The sequence below is a fragment of the Hyla sarda genome, chromosome 2, assembly GCF_029499605.1.
Source record: "Hyla sarda isolate aHylSar1 chromosome 2, aHylSar1.hap1, whole genome shotgun sequence".
In the NCBI taxonomy this organism is placed as follows: domain Eukaryota; kingdom Metazoa; phylum Chordata; class Amphibia; order Anura; family Hylidae; genus Hyla; species Hyla sarda.
In genome coordinates, this window is record NC_079190.1 from 160,874,836 (window position 1) to 160,900,510 (window position 25,675).

The 25,675-nt window shown below is 38.5% G+C and overlaps 1 protein-coding gene across 2 annotated transcripts in view; it reads left to right on the forward strand.

Moving 5' to 3' along the window:
• Positions 1 to 25,675, forward strand: part of FGF14 (fibroblast growth factor 14) — a 563,197-nt gene that overhangs the window by 382,677 nt on the left and 154,845 nt on the right. For both annotated transcript variants that reach the window (XM_056555663.1, XM_056555664.1), the window contains exons 2-3: positions 7,867 to 7,977; positions 19,454 to 19,557. In XM_056555663.1, the coding sequence (XP_056411638.1) occupies positions 7,867 to 7,977; positions 19,454 to 19,557 (215 nt within the window). The remainder of the gene's footprint in view (positions 1 to 7,866; positions 7,978 to 19,453; positions 19,558 to 25,675) is intronic.

Genomic DNA, 25,675 nt, shown 5'->3' on the forward strand with positions numbered 1-25,675 from the left:
AGCCTGCAAATATGAGGCAAAATAATTGCTGTACACAAAGGCTGTGTGCAGGTTATTACACAAAAATTTCATGACAGTTGCGCTTTAAGTAACTTTGCAGAACACTTGTTGGGGTGTAAATTCAAGTTACTAATTCCCATTTTGCTGGCCGTAACCAACTTTATCAAGGGTAGAGGTGTAACACTTAGACCTCTGCCCTTGATATAGCTGGTTACGGCCAGCGAATCATGGGGGGGGGGGGGGTCAGCATTTGGTGTTTTAATAAGCAGCTTATGGATCAGAACACTATACACAGTAAATAGTTGGTACTATTAGGAAAACTCCTGAAAGATTTAAGGAAGCATCCCAGTTGGGAGCATATATATATAGGTAGAAATAGGAATGTAAACTCCATTATAAACTGATCCAATAGCTGTGTTTTTAACGCACATCATATTTTGTTTTACTTACTTTTGGTACATTTTTAAATATGAATTAATAAATAAATAGTTTTAATTAAATGGGGTTCCCTAGTTTGGGAATTTAGTCCCAGGATGCCGCAAGCCTGAATGGGAATCAGTAACTTGGATTGAGAACCCTGGGAAACCCTTAGTGGGAGTCTTGGATTTATGGGGTGTAAATTCAGCACACCCATTGTTTTAGGATGATCTATTCAATGACAGATAGCACTACCAGAGGGTGGCCTTTCAATGCATTTTCATTAATGTTGTTCAGTAATAATACTTTAATATCCATTCTACAGTGTGTGTATATATATATATATATATATATATATACACAAAATATATAATTTATCCTAAGAAGACTCCATCAAAAATACATTGTATTATTTATCTTGTATAGGTCTTGATATACAGCTTTCTGTATTATAACCCAGAGAGGCATATAGAGTTCTGCTGGTCCTCACTAAAAATTGCTGACAAACTTGTCAGATGTGTCCTTAAAGCAGTACCCCGGGATGCTATTTCTTTCCCCTGCCCAGAATTACGTGCCGCTCCCCCAATGCTTCAGATATCCTGCTTCGTTCCTCCACAGCAATCCTCTCTTGTGGTCACACTGTGGGGGGAACTATGCTGATAATCTAATGTGGGGGGAACAATACTGCCAACCTAATGTGGGGGAACTATGCTGACAACTTAATGTGGGGGGAACTATGCTGCCTACCTAGTGTGGGGGAACTATACTGACAACCTAGTGGGTGTTGGTAAGGTACCGTATCGCGGTCGAGGGGCAGTCTTATACAGCAAGTATATCCCAAACTCTATATTTTAACTGTAAAAGTTGGGGGTCGTCTTATACGCCGGAAAATACAGTATTTCATTTTTATCATAGAAACATACATTTTTCTACTTAGCTTTATTTTCCAGCACAGCCCCCACCGTTAAGTGCTGCTAAATAAGAAACTACATGGGAAATACATTCTTTGGTCTCACATTGTCTCTTCAGAGGTCAGTCAAGTAACAGCAAGCCTTGGAAGGTGTCTGGATGCCTGAATGACTAATACACCTTGAATCCTGACAAGCCTGTCTGATTTTTTTTAAGCCATTATTTCAAGAATAAATTAGGACTCTTATAGAGGTGCAGTTATCCGGCTGTGATGGTACGCTTCACAGTACTTAGAATATTGCCATAAACTATTGAATCTGAGAAGCAAAATGATAATTTATTATATCAGTGATGCTGCATACATTTACAAGATTCAGATCAAACATATGTGCAAACAATTTAACATGCACCTCCTAGTGTGACAGTACAATGTTACTTATCCCACCATATATATGAATATTACTAATTAAATTATGGGTAGTTGGACAAGCCAACAAACGCCTAGGCAAAAATATGGCTGGAGTTTGTACTCTACAACTGCCATTTAAATTGCTTAGTCACTAGGTGGGGGTTTTAATTCCTACATGTAAACGCCAGATGGCATTGGTCCTGTACCTTGGCTTTGGACCTGCTTCTCCCTCCAATGTGTTTATCTGGATAGGAATAAGTGGCTACTACTTGATTGGTGGCAGCTGCTTGTTGATTATTTTGGAGAATAGCAAATACTTCCCATATATACTGCTCAATAAAATAAAGGGAACACTAAGATAACACATCCTAGATCTGAATGAACTAATCGTATGAAATACTTTCGTCTTTACATAGTTGAATGTTCTGACAACAAAATCACACAAAAATTATCACTGGAAATAAAATTTTATCAACCCATGGAGGTCTGGATATGGAGACTCAAAATCTAAGTGGAAAACCACACTACAGGCTGATCCAATTTCGATGTAATGTTCTTCGATGTAATGTAATGTGAGGTGGTACTTAACGCACCAGGACATGCACGGCAGGTCCCGGCTGCTGATCGCAACCAGGGACCCGCCCGTAATGGCGGACACCTGCGATCCAGCAGATGTCTGCCATTAACCCCTCAGATGCCATGATCAATACAGATCACAGCATATGCAGCATCGCGGTCACTAATATGGATGATCGGATCGTCCACAGCGCTGCCACGGCGATCCGATCATCCAGCATGGCAGCCGGAGGTCCCCTCACCTTGCTCCGCTGCCTTCCCCTCGTCTTCTGCTCTGATTTGCCTTCCCGCAGACCAGAGCAGAAGTTGACCGATAATGCTGATCAGTGCTGTGTCCTATACATAGCACTGAACAGCATTAGCAATCGAGTGATTGCTATAAATAGTCTCCTATGGGGACTATTAAAGTGTAAAAATAAAAGTAAAAAAATAAAGTAAAAAAATTTGAAAAACCTCCCCCCCCAATAAAAACGTAAATTGTCCCATTTTCCCTATTTCACCCCCAAAAAGTGTTAAAAAAAATATTTTATATACATATTTAGTATCGCCGCATGCATAAATATCTGAAATATTAAAATAAAATGTTAATATTACCATACGGTGAACGGTGTGAACGTAAAAATAAAAAAAAGAAATAGATGCTTTTTTATAACATTTTATTGCCAAAAAAAAAAAAATATAAAAAATTGATTAAAAGTTATATATAAGCAAATATGGTGTCAATAAAAATTACAGATCACTGCGCAAAAAATGAGCCCTCATATTGCCACTTATACGGAAAATTGAAAAAGTTATAGGTCTTCAAAATAGGGGTATTTTAAACGTACTAATTTGGTTAAAGAGTTTGCGATTTGCAAAAGTAATAGAAAAGTATGTTATCATGAGTATAATTTTAATCGTATAGACCCAAATAATAAAGAACACATGTCATTTTTACCGTAAACTGTACGGCTTGAAAACAAAACCTTCCAAAATTTGCTAAATTGCGGTTTTCTTTTTAATTTCACCACACAAAAAGTATTTTTTTGGTTGCGTCATACATTTTATGGTAAATTGAGTGATGACATTATAACGGACAACTGGTCACGCAAAATACAAGCCCTCATACTAGTCTGTGGATGAAAATATAAAAGAGCTATGATTTTTTGAAGGCTACGAGGAAAAAACAAAAACGTAAGAATTAAATTGTCTGCGTCCTTAAGGCCCAAATGGGCTGCGTCCTTAAGGGGTTAAAACAAGTCAAAATGAGGCTCAGTAGTGTGTGTGGCCTCCACGTGCCCATATGACCTCCCTACAATGCCTGGGCATTCTTCTAATGAGGTGGTGGAAGGTCTCCTGAGAGAGGTCCCCCAGACCTGGACTAGAGCGAGACATGATGTCCCAGATGTGCTCAATCAGATTCAGGTCTGTGGAATGGGCAGGCCAGTCCATAGCATCAATGCCTTCCTCTTGCAGGAACTGCTGACACACTCGAGCCACATCAGGTATAGCATACGGTCTCACAAGGGGTCTGGGGATCTCATCTCGGTACCTAATGGCAGTCAGGATACTTCTGGCAAGCACATAGAGGGCTGTGCCGCCCCTCAAAGAATTGCCTCCCCGCACCATTACTGACCCACCGTCTCCTGATGTACTGGCCTGTCTCCTGGTAGCGCCTCCATGCCCTGGACACTACGCTGACAGACAAAGCAAACTTTCTTGCCACAGATTGCATTGATGTGCCAACCTGGATGAGCTGCACTACCTGAGCCACTTGTGTGGGTTGTAGACTCTGGCTCATGCTGCCACTAGAGTGAAAGCACCGCCAGCACTTAAAAGTGTCCCAAACATCAGCCAGGAAATATAGAAACTGAGAAGTAGTTTGTGGTCACCACCTGCAGAACCACTCCTTTATTGGGGGGTGTCTTGCTAATTGCCTATAATTTCCACCTGTTGTCTGTACCATTTGCACAACAGCATGTGAAATTGATTGTCAATCAGTGTTGCTTCCTGATTGGACAGTGTGATTTCACAGAAGTGTGATTGACTTGGAGTTACATTGTGTTGTTTGTGTTCCCTTTATTTTTATTTTTTTGAGCAGTGTATGTGGTTTATTAGACTTTACAATAGTCACTATGGGGAGAATTATCTAGGGTGGTTTAGGTGAACATTTTGTTACCCCTTTCGTATGGTGCCACCACTGTGACTTATTCTGCAATGTTTTAACCTGTGTGCCAAAATGTGCGACTTTTTAAAAAAACTGTTCACAGTAAGTTTTGTAAGCCAGGTTAGGGCTGTTTTATATTTGCTACAAATTAAAGGGGTATTCCAGGCAAAAACTTTTTTTATTATTACTTCTATTAAAAAAATCTTAATCCTTCCAATAGTTATTAGCTTCTGAAGTTTTCTATCTAACTGCTCAATGATGATGTCACGTCCCGGGACGTGAGTCATCAGATAGCAGTTAGACAGAAAAAAACAACTCAACTTCAGAAGCTAATAACTATTGCAAGGATTAAGATTTTTTAATCAAAGTAATTTACAAATCTGTTTAACTTTCCGGAGCCAGTTGATATATAAAAAAAAGTTTTGGCCTGGAATACCCCTTTAAGGGCGTTGCGACAAATTGTGTGACAAATTGCTATGATACATTTATGAACACTGCAAAAAGTTAACCAGTCTTTGGCATAGCTACACAACTTTAGAAAAAGCTTCTAAAGAAACTGAGACAAATTGTGAGACAAAGCTACACCGCAAAAACAGGCTAAAACCAATGATAAATTCCCCCCTTTACCACTATTCCCTTATACATTATGATACTGATATATAGTTTTGTGGCCAAAGTTTCACAATAACTTGTCACCTTAGCAAAGGAGTCAAGTGGGTCCTAATCAGTGACTGAGAGCTCTCTCTATGCACAGGTGTCCTAAAACTTTCTCCACAACACTTTCACAACACAACATCAACTTTCTCTATGAGAAAGAGCTGCCTCATCTAGCTTTTTATAGAAAACATGATACCAGACAACTGTCACATATTTTACGGTAATATACAGAATTTTACTTTTGCTAGTACATAAAACTCTAGATGACAAAAGCAATAGGAATTGTTTTCAGCCGATTCATTTAACAAAAGATTTCATTTTAACAATCCTTAAAGGGGTACAAAACACTACTATTAAAAAATATTAACCCTTCCAGTACTTTTTAGGGGCTGTATATTAAAGAGAAATCCAAAAAAGAAATACATTTCCTCTAATGTCATGACCACAGTGCTCTCTGCTGACCCCTGCTGTCTATTTTACGAACTGTCCAGAGCAGCATATGTTTGCTATGGGAATTTTCTCCTACTCTGGACAGTTCTTAAAAATGAACAGCAGAGGTCAGCAGAGAGCACTGTGGTCATGACATCAGAGGAAATGCATTTCTTTTTTTGATTTCTCTTTAGTATACAGCCCCTAAAAAGTACTGGAAGTATGAAGATCTTTTCATAGAAGTGATTTACAAATCTGTTTAACTTTCTGGCACCAGTTGATTTAATAAAAAGTTTTCCACGGGAATACCCCTTTAAGAGACATAGCTATGACATTGTGCAATCCAGTGAACTTCGTAGGTGGCAGGGAATTCTATGGCGCTGACCAGGACAGAGACAATTCAGGTGAGTAGGTTCAGGTAAAAAGCTTTATTCAGGCAAGATGCAACGCGTTGCATCTTTGCTGAATAAAGCTTTTTACCTGAACTTACTCACCTGAATTGTCTCTGTCCTGGTCAGCGCCATAGAATTCCCTGCCACCTACGAAGTTCACTGGATTGCACAAGTTTACATGGGAAGGCTTCAGACGGACAACAAAGAATCCTCCATTATTCAATAAGTGCTAACCATTGTTGTGTATGTCGGTACACAACCGGAGCGGGTAAGAGACCATCTTGACCCCCGTCCCTGTCTGGCATTAGCACGTGTGATCCTCCACAGGGAGCGCCTCTGCTTTGTGTTTATAGTTATGACATGGACTCTTTATTTGCTGGTTGTCTGTCTTGTCACTATGGGTGAGGTTATAGTAACTGGGAGAGCGCTAATATGTTTTTAGAATATACGGACCGATTTCACGTGCAATTGTATATTATTCATTTGTAAGAGAAAATGTTGGCATTTTAGCATATTATGTCATCACATCATATTTATTGTGCTGTTGCCCAGCAGCAGGATAACTTAGTGACACCTCAGTCAGTGGATCCCACTTGTCATTGCTATTTCTATAACTGCTGCAGATCGTACCAGTTATTTGCCTGTAGGCGCACATTATTTTACCTGTTACAGATGTAGAGGGATAGCCTGGCAGCCTCATTAGACGTCATTTCTGGTGATACCACCTTCAGATTTATTTGCTGTATTTGCTGTTGGTATGAATATAGATTTAATACTTCATAAAACTTTTTATATGCATATTTTGCATATAAGTATTTTTACATATGAGATTATGACATAGTGCATTAAAGGGGTACTCCGGTGGGAAAAAAAAAGTCAAATCAACTGGTGCCAGAAAGTTGAAGGGGTCCTCCACTGCCCCAGAACAATGTTCTGAACGCAGAGTGCAGTCAGCGAGGGTCGTGACGTCATGCACACGCCCCCTAGTGACATCACGCCATGCCCCTCAATGCCAGTCTATGGGAGGGGGCGTGGCAGCTGTCATGCCCCCTCCCATAGACTTGCATTGAGGGGGCATGGCGTGATGTCTCTTAGGGGCGTGTGCATGACGTCACGACCCCAGTAGCCGGCACCCAGCGTTCAGAACAAAATGTTTTGGATGCTGGGGCAGTGGAGGACCCCTTTAAACAAAGTAAATTACTTCTATTAAAAAATCTTAATCCTTCCAGTACTTATCAGCTGCTGTATACTACAGAGGAAGTTGTATTGTTCTTTTCAGTCTGACCACAGTGCTCTCTGCTGACACCTCTGTCTGTATCAGGAACTGTCCAGAGCAGGAGAGGTTTGCTATGGGGATTTGCTTACACTCTTGACAGTTCCAGATGAATTTTTTTTTCCCACCTGACTACCCCTTTAAATGTGGTTGTACCTTCAGTACCAATATATCACATATTTCACAAGTGTTCCTGACAATGTTCATTGCTTGTATGTATATATATTTTTTTTATCATAGGAGATGCTATGTTTCAGCAATTATCCATATTAAACAATAATATGTTGAGAAGTGCATAGTTCCCAACTTAACTATAACTCGCACATTCTCTTCTTTTAAGGAAATAATTCAGTTTTGAGCCAATATCCAAAATTCTAATTATAGAAATCAGATGTGACATTAGGAACAAGTCTTAGCATCTATCCACACCTATGTGTAAAGATAACAGGAGGACACACCTTGGAGGAGGTTAAAAGGGTTTGGAAAGGTCACATACCAGGAATGGTCAGGTTTTTCGCAGTAGTAGTGTAACCTTCTTTCACACTAGATCAGGGAATCATGGACAGCTTACCTATACAATTCAGGGCACAGACACGAGAAACACAAATCATTGATGGAAAGGTTTTGAGACTAATGTCTCGATATGTTTGTATTCCAGATCCCCAGCTCAAGGGCATAGTGACCAGGTTATATTGCCGGCAAGGATACTACTTGCAAATGCACCCAGATGGAACTCTTGATGGAACCAAGGATGACAGCAGCAATTCTAGTAAGTACCAATAATCTCCTCTTCTACTTCTTTATATGTGAAAATAATCCAAGATTCTATACCCTAGAAACTTATTATACACCTAGCTACATACATAGAAGTTACATTAACTGTAGCCATAGTATCTTGGTATATACTGAAATTATTATATAATTATTATGTATTAAAATTAAGTAACATTTTCATGGAAAATTTATATCCACGGTATAATACATATAAGCACAAATAACACTTCTATGTATTGATTATGGTTAAAATAAATTTACTAGGTAGTATATTGGGGAAAAAATATTTACATACCCATCAGTCAAAACATTGTAACCACCAATCCGTGAAATGAATAATATTGATAATCTTATTGCTCTGGCGGCTTCATGGGAATAAATGGATGGTCAGTTATTCAAACTGATGTGTTGGTGAAAGTAGGAGAAATGATCATTCCTAAGGATATGGGTGTTTTTGATAAGGGCCAAATTGTGATGGATAGAAAACTAGGTCAGAGCGTTTTGATGACAGCGGTCTTCTGAGGGTGCTCTCCGTATCCTGAGAGGTTGTCTGGTCGTTCCCACAGAAGAACTACTGTATTCCTGAAAAAGTTAATGCTCCACATACTAGGAAGGTGTCAGAACACACAGTACATCACAATGTGCTGCATTTGAAACTGTGTTGCAGCAGAACTGTCAACGCACCTGTGCTGACCCCTGTTTGATGCCAATGTTACTTACAATGGCATGTGAGCATCAGAACAGAACTTGGTGGCATGGTCTTATAAATGATGCTTTCTTTTACATCATATGGATAGCAGGGTACATATGCATTACTTCTCCAAGGAAAATGCACTATGGGAAGAAGCAAGCTAATTATTTTGGAAATTCCTGGGTCCTGGCATTCAAGTGAATGTTATCAATAGGGATGAGCGAATCGAATCGGAAGAGGTTGAATTCATTCCTAATTTCATGATAAATTCAATTTGGACTGAATCCGAACTTCGACTTGATTCGAAATAACACATTTTTTCATTAGCAGCACCCCTGCGATCATACTGTATAATGTATGGATGCGGCTGGCCGCTCTTCACTGGTCCCACTGTAGTATGAGTATATGCCATATTTATACCTATTATTCATATTTCCTGCAGAGAGCTGTGATTGGTTGCAGCCATCTGGCCAATCACAGCTCTCTGCGGGAAATATGAATAAGTGATGTGAATTCTATTCATATCACTGGCCGGCCAGAGTATAGTGCAGAGATGCGAGCGTAGGAGAAAGCTGCTCCATCTCTGCAATAGAAATGACAATTGCATCGGGTGTCAGGAGTGACACCCGAGGCGATCTCTCTATTAGTACAGGTACTACAGCTCCCATCATGGAACAGTCTGTTCCATGATGGGAGTAGTAATACTACTTAAAATTTAAAAATAGAGAATAAAAAGTGAAACACACACACACTTTATTAAACATAATATTAAACTACATTACTAATATGAAAATAAAAAATATATTATTTTTACATTTAAATGGCCCCTTTCTACATTTTTATTATTGTTGGCTACATTTTTAGGTCCCTGCCCACCCACATAAATTGATCCCTGTTTAAAAATTAACATTAACATATTTTTTTTCTCTTTCAATTTTCGGGAGCAAGCAGGGACCAGAAAATTCAGCATTCAATATTAAAAATGAATGAGGAGTGCATTTCATAATTTTTTTTTTCTAGTTTTCGTTCTAAATCATAATTTTTTTAACTTTCACTTTACTTTTTTAGCCCCATAATTCTAGGTTTCCACTTGGTTTTTTTCTGGCAATTTTTGGAAAACTGCCACTGCAGTTTTTGAGCCAAAGCCAGAAATGTATTCAAAAGGAATGGGAAATATAAAGGAAGGACTTACACTTCTCCTCCATTATGGATCTACTTATGACTTTGGCTTAAAAACTGCAGTGGCAGTATTACAAAAACTGCCAGAAAAAAACCAAGTGGAAACTTAGCCTAATGGGGCTAAAAAAGTAAAGTGAAAACAAATATAATTTTGATAATGGGGCCCAAAAAAGTAAAGTGAAAATAAAAATAAAAATATGAAAATAAAATTAAGAAATTCACTCCTCATTCATTTTTAATATTGAGTGCTGATCAAAGCTCTCTGTGGGAAATATGAATAATAGGCATATATACGGCATATACTCATACTACAGTGGGACCAGAGAAGAGCGGCCGTCTCCATGTTGGGAGCAGTACTACTACTCCCATCATGGAAGTCTGTTCCATGCTGGGAATAGTAGTACTACCTAACAAAAATTTAAAAAATAGAGAAAAAAAAGTGAAACACACACACACGTTAAACACATTATTAAAATACATTACTAATAAAAATTTAGCGAGAATTTATTCAGATTGAATGGATTCTTTTTTTTTTTAATTCGTCGAATTGGCCAAATCAAAATTTTCAAAAATTCTCTCATCGCTAGTTATCACCTACTTAAATATTGTTGCACACCTAGTACACCCCTTCATGGTAACAGTATTCTCTAATGGCACTGGCCCCTCTCATTAGGATAGTGTGCCCTACCACTTTGCAGACATAGGGGGATATTTATCACAGCTGTCTATGTCCCGCATCAATATAGACCAAACTACAGAGTGTTTGACCGGTCTATTGTGCGCCTAATTTATCAAAAGGTGCACAACTCTTGATAAATTCTGCGCACAGACTTCGGGATCTATGCTTTAGACTGTATTTAAACCTGCTCCAGCATGGTCTGACATTTCGGCGTACTCTCAGCCGATGCGACTTTTCGCTGAAAAGTCGCTTTTTATAAATTCCGCACCAATGCATTTTCCAACGCATTTCCGACTAAAATAGACTAGAATGCATCATGTTCTAAAAATCCTTTAGAGCAAAAGTGGTAAAAAAATCGCACATATTTAGACTGTGACTTTCTGTGCGACAAATTTAGACAGGAAAAAACTGTCTAAATCCTGTGATAAATATCCCCGGATTGTTCGGGAATGTGCTGAGGAACATGACAAAGAGTTCAAAGAAGTAAAACTGCTTTTTGAATTCCCCTAGGATCTGCTGCTAACATTTTAGAGGTCTTTTGTCTTGTGTCCGTGCTTAGAGTTCAGGGCTATTTTGGCAAGACACAAGTACCTGAACATTGTTATACAGGTGGTTTCAATGTTTATGCTGATCATTATGTGTTTTTTGTTTTGTTATTCTTTCACATTGTTTTGAAAAGTAACACTTGTTCTCGAAATACTACTTTAGGTTGGTTTTAAACACACTTATGGCCGAAATGCCGAAATGTACTGCAACTAAGGCTAAAACTGAGTTATTTGCTCATAACAACCAATCCCATCCTTTCATGTCTTAGATTGCTCTGGTAAAATTATAGCTTAAAGGGGTACTCCAGTGGAAAACTTTTTTTTTTTTTTTTAAATCAACTAGTGCCAGAAAGTTAAACAGATTTAGTAAATTACTTTTACTAAAAAAAAAATCTTAATCCTTCCAGTACTTATTAGCTGCTGAATACTACAGAGGAAATTATTTTCTTTTTGGAACACAGAGCTCTCTGTTGACATCACAAGCACAGTGCTCTCTGCTGACACCTCTGTCCAATTTAGGAACTGTCCAGAGTAGGAGAAAATCCCTATAGCAAACATATGCTGCTCTGGACAGTTCCTAAAATGGACAGAGATGTCAGCAGAGAGCACTGTGCTCGTTATGTCACCAGAGAGCTCTGTGTTCCAAAAAGAAAAGAATTTCCTCTGTATAATTCAGCAGCTCATAAGTACTGGAAGGATTTAGATTTTTTTTATAGAAGTAATTTACAAATCTGTTTAACTTTCTGGCACCAGTTGATTTTAAAAAAAAAAAAAGTTTTCCATAGAGTACCCCTTTAACTGTGATTGATTTCTATAGGGAAAATAAGGCAGTAAATCTATGGTGTTTATATGAATATTACAGATTTATGTGGTTTTTATGCTCTTTTTTCTCCAATATTTGTGCCCTTCTTGGTGTTGCTAAATGTTAAAATTTGTAGCGAAATAGTGCATTACAAAAAAAAAAAGCTATTTTGGTGGCATGTTTTTGTTTTTTGTTGTATGTATGGCATTTTTTTCAGGTTTTCTTTCCCATAATCTTTTCTTCAGGAATTGCATAGTGATGTAATAAAACATGCCACCAAAATTACTTGTAAGGCTAGGTTTCCACACAGATTTTTCAGATTTTTCTTATTTTTTTCTCAAACTTCCACTGCAGTTTTTGAGCCAAAGCCATGGATCCATGAGAAAGTAAAGAAGTCCTTTCTTTTATATTTCCCATTTCTTTAAAATATACATCTGGCTTTGGCTCAAAAACTGTAGTGGCAGTTTAAAAAAATGAAAAAAATAAATAAAATAAAAACGCCAGAAAAAAAACCTGTGTGGAAACCTAGCTTTACAAAGAAAATGTATTGGGATTGATGGGGTATTTTACAAGCAAAGAAAAAATCCTAAAAAATGTGGGTAAAACACGCTCTAAAATCTGTTTAAATTCGTTCTCTGCGCCATGGACTTATTCTCACGTGTAAAAGAGAGCCCTGTGTTAATCAGACCTTACAAAAATATGTGATAAATAAGTCCATGATGCATAGAATGACTCTGAATTTATATGTTGTTTTTCAAAAGTGCTGACATTTTTTCGATGGATTTATTTCTATTTCTAAATATACCTATTAATCTGCCCTTTTGGATGGAATCACGAAGTCTGTTCCCTAAGTTTTTTTTGTTTCAGGAATGCAGAATATTTACACATGTACAACATCTTATAATGTCTACAACATCTGCACAAAAATGTCCATACTTCACTTTCATTCCAATGCACCTCACTCACACAATGCAATGCAGAGTCATCAGAAACAATATCTGGTCCTCTATTTTAACCATCAGTTTAGAGGACGTGCCCCAAGGCTAGAATTAAAAAGTAAGATCTTGTCTACACAAGCCCCTTGATAGTTTTATTGTGTAGCATATGATGGCATAAACATTCCTGAACACTGAAGAAATGTGGTTCCTGAGTGTTAATACTGAGGTCAACATTTCAAAATCTACTCGTCCCTAGAAAATAATGGATCATATTGGCAGTGACTCTCAGAACAGTTTGCAATATGTGCAACATGCAGTTGACTACTGTTTTCTCTGCTCTGTATTCCCCCACAATAAACTATTAAAAAAACTACTTAGAATTCTCATCCGTTGCTTGTTGATGTCACTTCTTTTATAGTTACAGTGGGGCAAAAAATTATTTAGTCAGCCACCAATTGTACACGTTCTCCCCTTTAAAAAGATGAGAGAGGCCTGTAATTTTCATCATTGTCTGATTTTTAAAGAATGTATTTGCAAATTATGGTGGAAAATAAGTATTTGGTCAATAACAAAAGTTCATCTCACTACTTTGTTATATATCCTTTGTTGGCAATCAGGATGGATGAACAAGAAAAAAAACGGTGCTAGTAGCGCAATCCACTGCAGAAGCTGTTTCAAGTAGGTATACTTCTTTATTAAGCCGTGCAACAACGCGTTTCGAGGCCACAATGATTCTTCATCAGGAAGAATGGCTTACATGATTGTGACTGTACATACACACTATTTATAAATAGATTTGGCGCCAACAGGTACATAGGCCACGCCCCCCAGAAGTGGGGGATCGTGCTATAGGTACATATACATAAAAGATAATAAAAATTAACATTGGAAAGATAAAATATACATATCTCATAAAAGACATTATGTCCTTATGTGTAGCAATGGAAAAGTTTGTCCTAGGGCACAAACATTATATTCTCTGTGGAATCGGAATGGCATCCTCCGCTGCGCAAGCGCCTGTAGCGGGGACCGCGATGTGATATCGGGCCGCCCGCCTCCTGCGCATGCGCTAGCTGAAAAAGATACTAATGATGACGGCTTTAACAGGAATGAATGGGAGCGCGTCCGTTCAGCTGCCCTAGCGCTCGCTGCCGACAGTGATTTTTTTAAAAATACAGTGCACGGACACGCTCATAAGAATGTTGCAATCTATATAGCTAATTATATCCCACGGCAGCTGATGGTTAGGGCTGTCTGTATGAATGAAAGTTTATATATAGTTATATCTAATATTGTATTGAAATCTGGGGATACAGAAGCTATTTGAAATACTGTGAATATGGATAACATTTGCTTGTAAATATAAAAAGGGGACATATACATGCACACATAAAAATGAGGCATATGAAAAAAAAGGGGGGGTGTATAAATGTGCACATATGTAAAATTGAGGCACCTAAAACCCCACATATACAAATTGATAAAATTGCACATGAGAATAATAATAATACATTAATAGTTATAAATACAAAATACATATAAAATACGATGCAATAAAATAAGAGTAAATGTAAATAAGTAAAGAGTATACACCTATGTGCAGGATATGTTGTAAGCATAGAAAATACACATATGCGCCAAGGATAGATGCATACAGAATGTAATAAATACATCTAAGAAATAATGAAATTATGAATATAACTGGTCCTTCAAGGGAATGTGGAGATAATAAAGAAAAAGGTCCATTCGCCTAGCGGATCATGTCGATACTTTCATTAAGACCCGCAGGTGTCATAGTATTCAATTTATAGATCCAGTATGACTCTCTATGCTGTAAGCGTTCAAATCTATTATGGACCGTGTCCGGGATATGCTCAATGGCTATTAGCTTGAAGACTGAAAAATCGTTCCCATGTGCTTCTTTGGCATGACGAGATATGCTGTGGAATATAAACCCTTTTTGAACATTGGAACGGTGCTTGTTCATTCTAGCTCTAAGTTGTTGTATTGTTCGACCCACATATTGTAACTTGCACCCACATTCCAATACATATATAACATATGTGGTAGAGCAGTCTATTTTATGTTTGATCTTGAAAAACTCTTCTGTGGTATTGCTTTTAAATGTTGTGACTCCATGTTTAATATTAGAGCAGCATTTGCACAGATGACTGTGGCATCTAAAGGTGCCTGGTGTTCTTTCCAGAATTTTTCGGGTTCCTGTAGTGTCTTTAAGTCTGCTTGGCGCGACTATACTTTTTATGGTTGCTGCTCTTCTAAAAGTTAGTTGTGGCTTTTTGGGTATAAAAAGTATAGTCCCTCCAAGCAGACTTAAAGACACTACAGGAACCCGAAAAATTCTGAAAAGAACACCAGGCACCTTTAGATGCCACAGTCATCTGTGCAAATGCTGCTCTAATATTAAACATGGAGTCACAACATTTAAAAGCAATACCACAGAAGAGTTTTTCAAGATCAAACATAAAATAGACTGCTCTACCACATATGTTATATATGTATTGGAATGTGGGTGCAAGTTACAATATGTGGGTCGAACAATACAACAACTTAGAGCTAGAATGAACAAGCACCGTTCCAATGTTCAAAAAGGGTTTATATTCCACAGCATATCTCGTCATGCCAAAGAAGCACATGGGAACGATTTTTCAGTCTTCAAGCTAATAGCCATTGAGCATATCCCGGACATGGTCCATAATAGATTTGAACGCTTACAGCATAGAGAGTCATACTGGATCTATAAATTGAATACTATGACACCTGCGGGTCTTAATGAAAGTATCGACATGATCCGCTAGGCGAATGGACCTTTTTCTTTATTATCTCCACTTTCTCTTGAAGGACCAGTTATATTCAAAATTTCATTATTTCTTAGATGTATTTATTACATTCTGTATGCATCTATCCTTGGTGCATATGTGTATTTTCTATGCTTACAACATATCCTGCACATAGGTGTATACTCTTTACTTATTTACATTTACTCTTATTTTATTGCATCGTATTTTATATGTATTTTGTATTTATAACTATTAATGTATTATTATTATTCTCATGTGCAATTTTATCAATTTGTATATGTGGGGTTTTAGGTGCCTCAATTTTACATATGTGCACATTTATACACCCCCCTTTTTTTTCATATGCCTCATTTTTATGTGTGCATGTATATGTCCCCTTTTTATATTTACAAGCAAATGTTATCCATATTCACAGTATTCCAAATAGCTTCTGTATCCCCAGATTTCAATACAATATTAGATATAACTATATATAAACTTTCATTCATACAGACAGCCCTAACCATCAGCTGCCGTGGGATATAATTAGCTATATAGATTGCCAACATTCTTATGAGCGCGTCCGTCCACTGTATTTTAAAAAAAATCACTGTCGGCAGCGAGCGCTAGGGCAGCTGAACGGACGCGCTCCCATTCATTCCTGTTAAAGCCGTCATCATTAGTATCTTTTTCAGCTAGCGCATGCGCAGGAGGCGGGCGGCCCGATATCACATCGCGGTTCCCGCTACAGGCGCTTGCGCAGCGGAGGATGCCATTCCGATTCCACGGAGAATATAATGTTTGTGCCCTAGGGCAAATTTTTCCATTGCTACACATAAGGACATAATGTCTTTTATGAGATATGTATATTTTATCTTTCCAATGTTCATTTTTATTATCTTTTATGTATATGTACCTATAGCACGATCCCCCACTTCCGGGGGGCGTGGCCTATGTACCTGTTGGCGCCAAATCCATTTATAAATAGTGTGTATGTACAGTCACAATCATGTAAGCCATTCTTCCTGATGAAGAGGCATTGTGGCCTCGCAACGCGTTGTTGCACGGCTTAATAAAGAAGTATACCTACTTGAAACAGCTTCTGCAGTGGATTGCGCTACTAGCATCGGTTTTTTTCTTGTTCATCCATCCTGATATCCATCGGTCGGAGTTCCTTCATACCGACGCCGGGGAAGCAGCACCACCATTTCTTTGGTCTTGATTGACCCATGCGCATATAGTTGTTGTGGCTTTCTCACAACAACACCAGGTGAGCAGTTTTCCTTTTGAGTGTTTTATCTAACGACTCTGCTCCAAAATACCTATAACGATACTGCCCTATGGGAAGCTCTGCCTCTCTTTTGTTCTAGATACATTTACTTTGTTGGCAATGACAGAGGTCAAATGTTTTCTGTAAGTCTTCACAAGGTTTTCACACACTGTTGCTGGTATTTTGGTCCATTTCTCCATGCAGATCTCCTCTAGAGCAGTGATGTTTTGGGGCTGTTGCTGGGCAACACAGACTTTCCACTCCCTCCAAAGGTTTTCTATGAGGTTGAAATCTGAAGAATGGCTAGGCCACTCCAGGACCTTGGGAATGCCCCCCATGCCCAAACAGGTCATTTGCATAGCCATAAGACCAGGCATTACAGCGGAATGGAGTCATTGATCAGGAAATGTTAAAGGAATACTGCTCAATTCTCCGCCTTCTCAATTTACATATTCATTGTCTGTGACTCCACATCCTAATGAACTGGAGTCACAGATAATGGATATGGAAATTGAGCTGGGAAAACCCCATCCGCCGGAATGTGATTCACTGAATTCAGCAGAGGATCTTCTGGGGGACATATCTCAGGACCTACTGAACATATTTAAGTATGTGACCCCTCGTTGGAATCCTGTGAGTGCAGGGGATACTGATGACAGATTCCTGTGATGGCAGCAAACTTATATTTTCAGAATGTAATTCTATCATTTATCTGACGTTTTCCCCGACTCTTCTCTTCTTACCTGAGTTTTTTGTTTTCTGGCTACATTCTTGGCATTCCCTAATGATACAATCCTTTTGTTGCCACTGAGTGATAGTACTTGCTTCCTCCAGCTTTCATCACTATAGATTTTAAAATGTAAACAGATAAATGTCAGCAGTCCACTGCAATGTAATTCTGTTCCTTTATAAATCCTAAAATTCATCTACCAGCTTTATTTATACCTTTAAGGATTTGCAGCTTACAGTTGTTACTTAGATATTTTACTTAGTAAGGCTGGGTTCACATATGTCCGGCATCCGGCATAGATGAACTCAGCCTAGATCTTGACGCAACTGATGCCACAACTGATGACAAGTTGTCATCAGTTGTATGGCATCCGGCACCCATTGTTTCTGGCCGGTGAACGTCTGGTGCCGTCCAGCATGTCCAACCATCCGGCATCAAAAGTGAGATGCTGGATGATTGTGAATGGTCCCATTCAAATGAATGGGATCAGTTCTAGTATCAGTTTCCCTCCGGTGCACGCCAAAAGGAACCTATGCCGGACGCCTGATATATGTGAACCCAGCCTAAGAGTATCCATTGTAGACACACATTAGCATAAAGCCTTAGCCAAGCACCCATAAAGGAGTAGTCAGGTATACAAAAGAGAATTCGTTTAAATTATACAAAACAAAGTATTATATAGTAATATTCCTAATATAGTCATGACACTTTTCAGCAGCTTAACCTAAGTAAATCTAAAGCTAAATCATTAGTATATAAAAAATGTTACTTTTGGAATTGCTACTGCTTAGTCAAAGTCATATAGAATCATCTTATCTTTCTTCATCCGACATGTCTTCCAGTATTCATCTCTTGCAGCCCTTCCCACTGTTGAATATAGCACTCAGTTCACACTCTGACTTCTCTCTTGCAACTTGTAGACGTCACACAAAACTACGTAGAGGAAGAACATACGACACAGGGCAGAACTGACTCCACTAATTCATAAGATATTGGTTAAACAGAAAGAGGAATGTCCAGCAAAGGTGTCCTCCAATAAAAGCCTTAGTTCTTTATTGATGCTTGCAACGATACACAGGAGTGAAACAGAAGGTGACGCGTTTCAGTCGTACAACACGACCTAAGGTTGTGTTGTACAACTGAAATGCGTCACGTTCTGTTTTACTCCTTACTCCTGTGTGTCACTGCAAGCTTCAATAAAGAACAAAGGCTTTTTTTGGAGGATACCTATGCTGGACATTCCTCTTTCTCTTTGGCTATTTACATGGTGCCGGTTCTGCATAAGTCCGTGACACTGTGGACATTAAGGGGTAAGTCCGTGACACGGTGGACATTAAGGGGTAAGTCCGTGACACGGTGGACATTAAGGGGTAAGTCCGTGACACGGTGGACATTAAGGGGACTTTTCTATAAGAATTTGGTTGTTTTTATACTAAAAACCTCCTCTATGCCTAACACACTCATAATGGACTGAGGAATCCATTACAAGAGGAATGCATGTTGGCTACAGAGGAGTGCAGGACTTCTACGTTTGAGTTTTATAAAAAAAATAAAAAAAATCCTTAATATATTTAAGATGTGTGAACATAGCCTTAATTTGCTTCATTATTACACATTTCTCATGTTGCCTAACCTTGCTAACTGCAGATTTGGAACTTCAGATGTAGTTGAAACCAAATATTTTTGTTTAAAAAAGAATGTATTTTTTTTTATATACTAATTTTGTCAGTGCATGGTGGTATAAGTTTTCTACTAGCGCTAATGTACTTTTACCTTGTGAATGTGTGTGGCTTTCATGAACGCCGCAGATATTTCTTAACATGTTTCTGTTCTTTACAGCATTATTCAACCTCATACCAGTGGGTCTTCGTGTTGTTGCAATCCAAGGTGTAAAAACAGGGTTATATATAGCAATGAACGGAGAGGGTTACCTGTACACATCAGTGAGTACTACGCTTTGTTTATTCTTTCATTATGTTATGTTATATGAACAAGTGGAGGAATGTTGTTTTCATTTAGTTTCAATGAGAGCCAAAAACTCTCTGCTTTTTATTACCAAAGGTTTGCACAAAATAATGTTTTAATTCTGTGTGGTGTCCTGCCATGCAGACAACATCAAGATTTAAGAGTGAAGGAGCAGCACAAAGAGGGGACAGCAATGGAAAAGAGAGGGTTAGAAAATGTGGAGTGTTTGGATACCTTATCATTAGTTGATTTTAGGCGATATGTAAGATTAACAAACACATGGCTACTTTCTTCTAGAAATAGCATAGCCTTTGTTCCTGTACAAGCCTCTGAACAATGTCAAACTGTCTTGCAATTATTTTATTAAGGGATTGTCCAGTTTAAACAACCCATTTTGATATACCATTTCAGGAAATTCTGCTTTAGTAGATCTTAATTTCTTGCCCAGAGTCTAGAATAGTGTTTCCCAATCATTGTGCCTCTAGCTGTTGGAAAATTACAACTCCTAGCATGCCTTGACAGCCACTCGGAAGCAATTGCAAATATTGTCTATGACTCTGGAGGACCTGTTCTACCCTATATTACACAGATAATCAGTGATTTGAATGGGTTAAGTGTTATGGTCAATTCCCCAATGGAGGCTCAACAGGGAAATTGAACATTTACTATCATGTTTCCCCACAGATAACAAGTGACCACTTGGCATGGTTTCTCAATCTTTTTTCTACTAGGGCCTCACCAGCCAGAACATGGTGATCTCTGGGTCTAAACATTATTCATAGTCTATGACGAAGTTTAAACAATTTGGCTTTGTTTTAAATGATGTCTCCTAAACCCAGTATATCATTAAAATAAAAACAAAAGTAGTCAGTAATGTGGTGAAACCAGACACTAGTGTAACATGTGTGCAGGGTATGATCACTTCAAAAATGCCTCCCAAGATTTCCTCCCAAGCAACTAGCGGGTGCCTCCCCAGTGATGCTTGTCATACAGCGTAGGGTGCACTACTCTTTGCCATGGTCTCCAAACTGTGGCTCTCAAGCTCCTGGGCCTCAATGCAAAATCTGTAAGGGTGTCCCCTATGTATCATGTGCAATTTAGAACAATACTATATTCTTATATTGCAAAGGGCTGTTGAGCCTCCTACGGCTCAGGACCTAGGTGTGAATGCTACGTCTGCACCCCATACAGTTAAGCCCCTCTTCAAGCTATTGTACAACTATAACCCCAAGCCTGTAGCAGCATGTTGTATCTTTGCAAAAGTTGGAAAGCCACAGTGCACAGATCAGGGCTCTAGTCCTACAGGAATGCATGGGAACTGAGTTCCTGCACTTTTTCCACAGCAGGAACACCATTCCCATTAGCAAGAGTCCTGCAGGACCAGCCTTTGAGTGGAAATCTTGGGTGAGTTCCCTCACTTTTTTTTTCCCAGGACTTGACCCCTGGTACAGACCATTTAGTTACAGTAACACAGAGAAAATCCAAGTCTTTAATGTTTCTTTAGACAGCTGTCACCAAGCTGAGATGTGTTACATTAGTAATGAATGTAAACAGGCAGGAAAGTCGTCAAAGAACCTGTTGGAATCACAAATGTTGTCCTCCCACAGAGGCATAGCCAAATGTTACATTGAAGTTATGTATACAGGATATATGCAATGAACTTGTCTAGATACAGTATATGGCTTACAGCACATTAAGTGTTGACATTGCATTCCGGTTTATATCCTTAGATTTATGATGTGAGTTTAGTGAAAAACAACCAGCTACAATTGATCATGTAACTATTTTAGAGGCCCCCAAGTAAAGTATGTCCTCAATATATATATATGACAAGCTCTCACAAGATAAGTTCAACGAAACTGATGATCAGTGTCAAAAGAAAAATGAAAATGTGCAATATAGTGTCTCTCCGCGACGCTTAAACAAGGTGATGTGGATGACTTATGGGTGATGTCGTAGGAAAGCAATATTGCATTGCACTTAGACAGGTAAGTGTCTTGGGGAACAAATGTTCTGTTTGGGGTAAAACTTTTTCTATGAGATGCTCGCTGGAAGGATTCTTCAGATGTATTGAACAGTGTATCTTACTGCACTGTACTAAAAAATAACAGAGAGAGATATGGTAGGTATGGTAGGTAGACCTGCCTCAGTGCCAATACTGCCTTAAGCTGGAGACCTAAGTAATGGTAATGAGAGAGAGACTGGTTAATGGAGACATGCTTTCTGACCTTCCCAAAGACTGCCTAGCAACCAGCCTGTCAGACATGACTAACATCTCAATTCCAAAGCCTGATTGGCACCTTGGCATTGTGCCCAGAGTACAGTAAGAAGAGAAGCTCTTGGTAGTAATCATGCCATGTTATTTGCCATCTCAGACTGTTATATATTAATCACATCAAAGCTAAAAATCCATTTTATAAACATTTTAAAGAGGACCTGTGGCCAACCTCAAAAAACTAGCTGTTACTACCATAAAATAGCTTATGGGGGCCCTGATCAAACACCTTTTTACAGTATCTTGATACGCCCTCCAGTTTCTGTGTGTTTCAGATGGGTATGAATTTAATTTTAATAATGGGAGTGAATATCAGTGCTGGACGGGATTATACAGTCTGAGGGTGTCTATGTTTTACATATTGTGTCTAACACACACCCCTCAATATAAAACATTCACCCACCCTGACTGTACAATCCAATCCATCACTGATATTCACTCCCATTTTTAAAATGAAGACCACACCCTTCTGACTATTTCCTGACTTGTCAGACAAATTATAAACACAAATAGCTGGGGAATGGGGCATGTATCAAGAAACCCTAAAAGGTGTGCACTTAGTTACAGAATTCTGCATGTCTTGTACGGAATGCTTTGCAGAAATCCATGCACTTGCACCAGAAACAACCCCATTCAGACGTATGGGATGGATTCTTTTACATTTTTTTTTAGATATTAGGGGAAATAACTAAGACCAGTGTTTTCGTAAGTGAAACCCAGCTAGCTGCAAATAATATAGTATAGAGGTGCATGCCTTGTAATAAATCAGGATCTGGAGTGCCTGCCTTTGCACCATGCTATTGAACTCTACGCTAGTTACATGCTAGTATAGATTTATGCTTCCAGATATTGTAGAATATGTGTTGTGTGTGTGTGAGAATCCATGCTTTTCACTTACTTTATGCTAAGCCCTGCCCATTTGGGGAAGGGCAACATAAAGTTGAAAAAGTCAAAATTTGGGCTCAAATTTTGACTTTTTTTTCTTTTGCCCCGTGAAACCAGACATACTAGTTTCATAAAATTACTCTTCTGTGTTTATATGTTTTTGTTCATGATTTTTTGAAGATTTTTTTGTTAAAAAAAATAACAGAAAATGTTATTTAGGCTTGTTTCTTAAAGGGGTACTCCGCCCTTAGGCATCTTATCACCTATCCAAAGAATAGGGGATAAGATGTCTGATCGCCCCGGGGCTCAGTGTTCATTTAGAACGCTAGGTTTGGGCATCAGGGGTCGTGATGTCATGGTCATGCCCCTTGTTACATCATGCCACGCCCCCTCAATGCAAATATATCGCATATCCCATAGACTTGCATTGAGGGAGCGTGGCGTGCTGTCACGAGGGGCATCGCCAAGTTGTCACAACCCCCTCCTTTTGCTCCAAGCATTCGGAACAAAATGTTCCGAGCGCTGGGGCAGCGGAGTACCTCTTTAATATAAATGTATTTGCTACTAGTGTTGCTCGCGAATATTTGCAATGCAAATTTTATTCAAGAATATCGCATATTCGCGAATTGCGCGAATATTCGCGGATATAGCACTATATATTCGTAATTACGAATATTCGTTTTTTTTTTTTGTTTTTTTTTCACAGTACACATCACAGTGATCATCCCTCTCTGATTCCAGCTTGTGTGGTGTAAAGAAGGCTCTAATACTACTGTGTGAGACTGGTGTGCGAATTTTCGCATATGCGAAAATTTGCATATGCTAATTTCCGTATATGCGAATTTTCCCTTATGCTAATTTTGTATATGCTAATTTTCTCATATGTTAATTTTCGCATTCGCGAATTTTCTCATATGCGAATATAAAACGAGAATATTATGAATATGCGAATATTCGCGAGTATATGACGAATATTCGTCCATATATTCGCGAATATTCGCGAATTCGAATATGGCCTATGCCGCTCAACACTATTTGCTACTCCTTACTATTCTCTTTCATTAGTATACATAATTACTAACAATTTATGAGGTATGAAAACCTGAACAGTTCTTTTAGTGTGAAATATCTTTGATGTCAATGACTTATAATATATATATATATATATATATATATATATATATATATATATATATATATATAGTAAGACACCAATGGCGCAGCATTCCAAAAAAGTAGTGAAAAAAATTGTGAATTTATTGGCTCACATAACAGCAGCAACATTTTTGTCCTAGTATAGGACCATTTTCAAGCTCGGAAATTCACAACTTTTTTGGAGTGCTGCGCCATTGGTGTTTTTTACAGTTATTTGGACCTTGATCTAGTCCGGGATGCTGGCACCACTTTGGACATTGAGATAAGTAGTGCTGCAATGTTTAGTGTATATATATATATATATATATATATATATATATATATATATTATGTTTAAGATCAATGATACGATCAAAATGCGTCACTGCTGTCCTGGTCCATGTATGTTGCCGACTTGAAATAAAATACACCTGCATTCGAGCTACTGTGCTGGATAATTTTCTTCTCTCATATATATCTATCTACTAGCTTTTGCCCGCGGCTTCACTCGCGTTAAATTTGGGGTAACATAAATCTACTTTTATGATCCTATAGTAATGAGGCCGCTCTGGGTAAAGTCTAAGGGCATCCAAACAACCCAAATTCTTTCAACTTTGATCGCCGCGTCTAAAGAGTTAATGCTGGACATCTGCCGTAACAGCGATGTCCGACATTAGCCACGGGTCCTTGCTGCTGATAGCAGCCGGGACCGTGCAGGTATGATGCAAGCTCAGCTCCTGTGCTTGCTTGATAACCCTTCCATGCCGCAGCGCCGGGTATATTCACACAAACTCGAAACCCCCGTTTCACCCCTTCAGGGGTGGAATTTTAGAAAACGTTAAAACACATGTTTCTTTATCTCTAATTGTTAGCCAAAAAACAAAGTTTCATGCTTCTAGCTTCAAGAATGATGGACTTCCATACAAACTTTCAACCCCTTTTTCACCCCCTTAAGGGTTGAATTTCATCTACATCTTAAAAACAACACCTGGGAAAAAATTCAGCTTTCTAGGTCCAAGGGTTTAGGCTTGGCGGTGATGAGTCAGTAAGTCAGGCCTTCTCTTTAGATATATATATATATATATATATATATATATATATAAAGAATAAGTTGGCCAGCACATACTGATACCAAACTATTGCATGGACCCGGCATCTTATAAGGTGCTGGATGTTTCAGACCTTACAAGCCTGGTAACTGATTGCACAGAGGCACATTCACACTGTAGTGTCCGTCCCAATGAGGTCACCTTATCGAGGTGGGATGGTCCAAACTATTTGGCCAAATGGTGAGCCTCAATTTTTAATTTTTCATTGTAGCAATATAGCATTTCATGTTTTATCTGTATCTTTGTGCTAGCAGTGTGCTGCTATATATATATATATATACATATATATATATATATATATATATATATATATATATATATATACATATATATTTTTATGGTAGTACTGTAAGAAAATGTAACTTCTAGTGTTTATCAAGCTTTCATTTTTCCAGCAACAAAAACTGATATTTTTCTTGCTGCCAGGATTGCCCTCTATTATGTTATTTGAGGAATTAGCGGAAATGTCAGTGCCTGTTATCTGGATATGAGTTTGTGATATCTGCACTCTCCAGCAACTCTCAGAGGGAAAAGTTTTAGCACTGAGGGGTCTCTCTTGACATTTCCGATGCGTCACAGTGCTGATTGCTGCGTTTTCTATAAGCCCTCATAATTGACTTGTCTGGGTAGAACGGCTTCCAGCCACAGGGAAGGATCCAGGGCTGGAGATAACGGTGCTGAGAAGGAGATGAT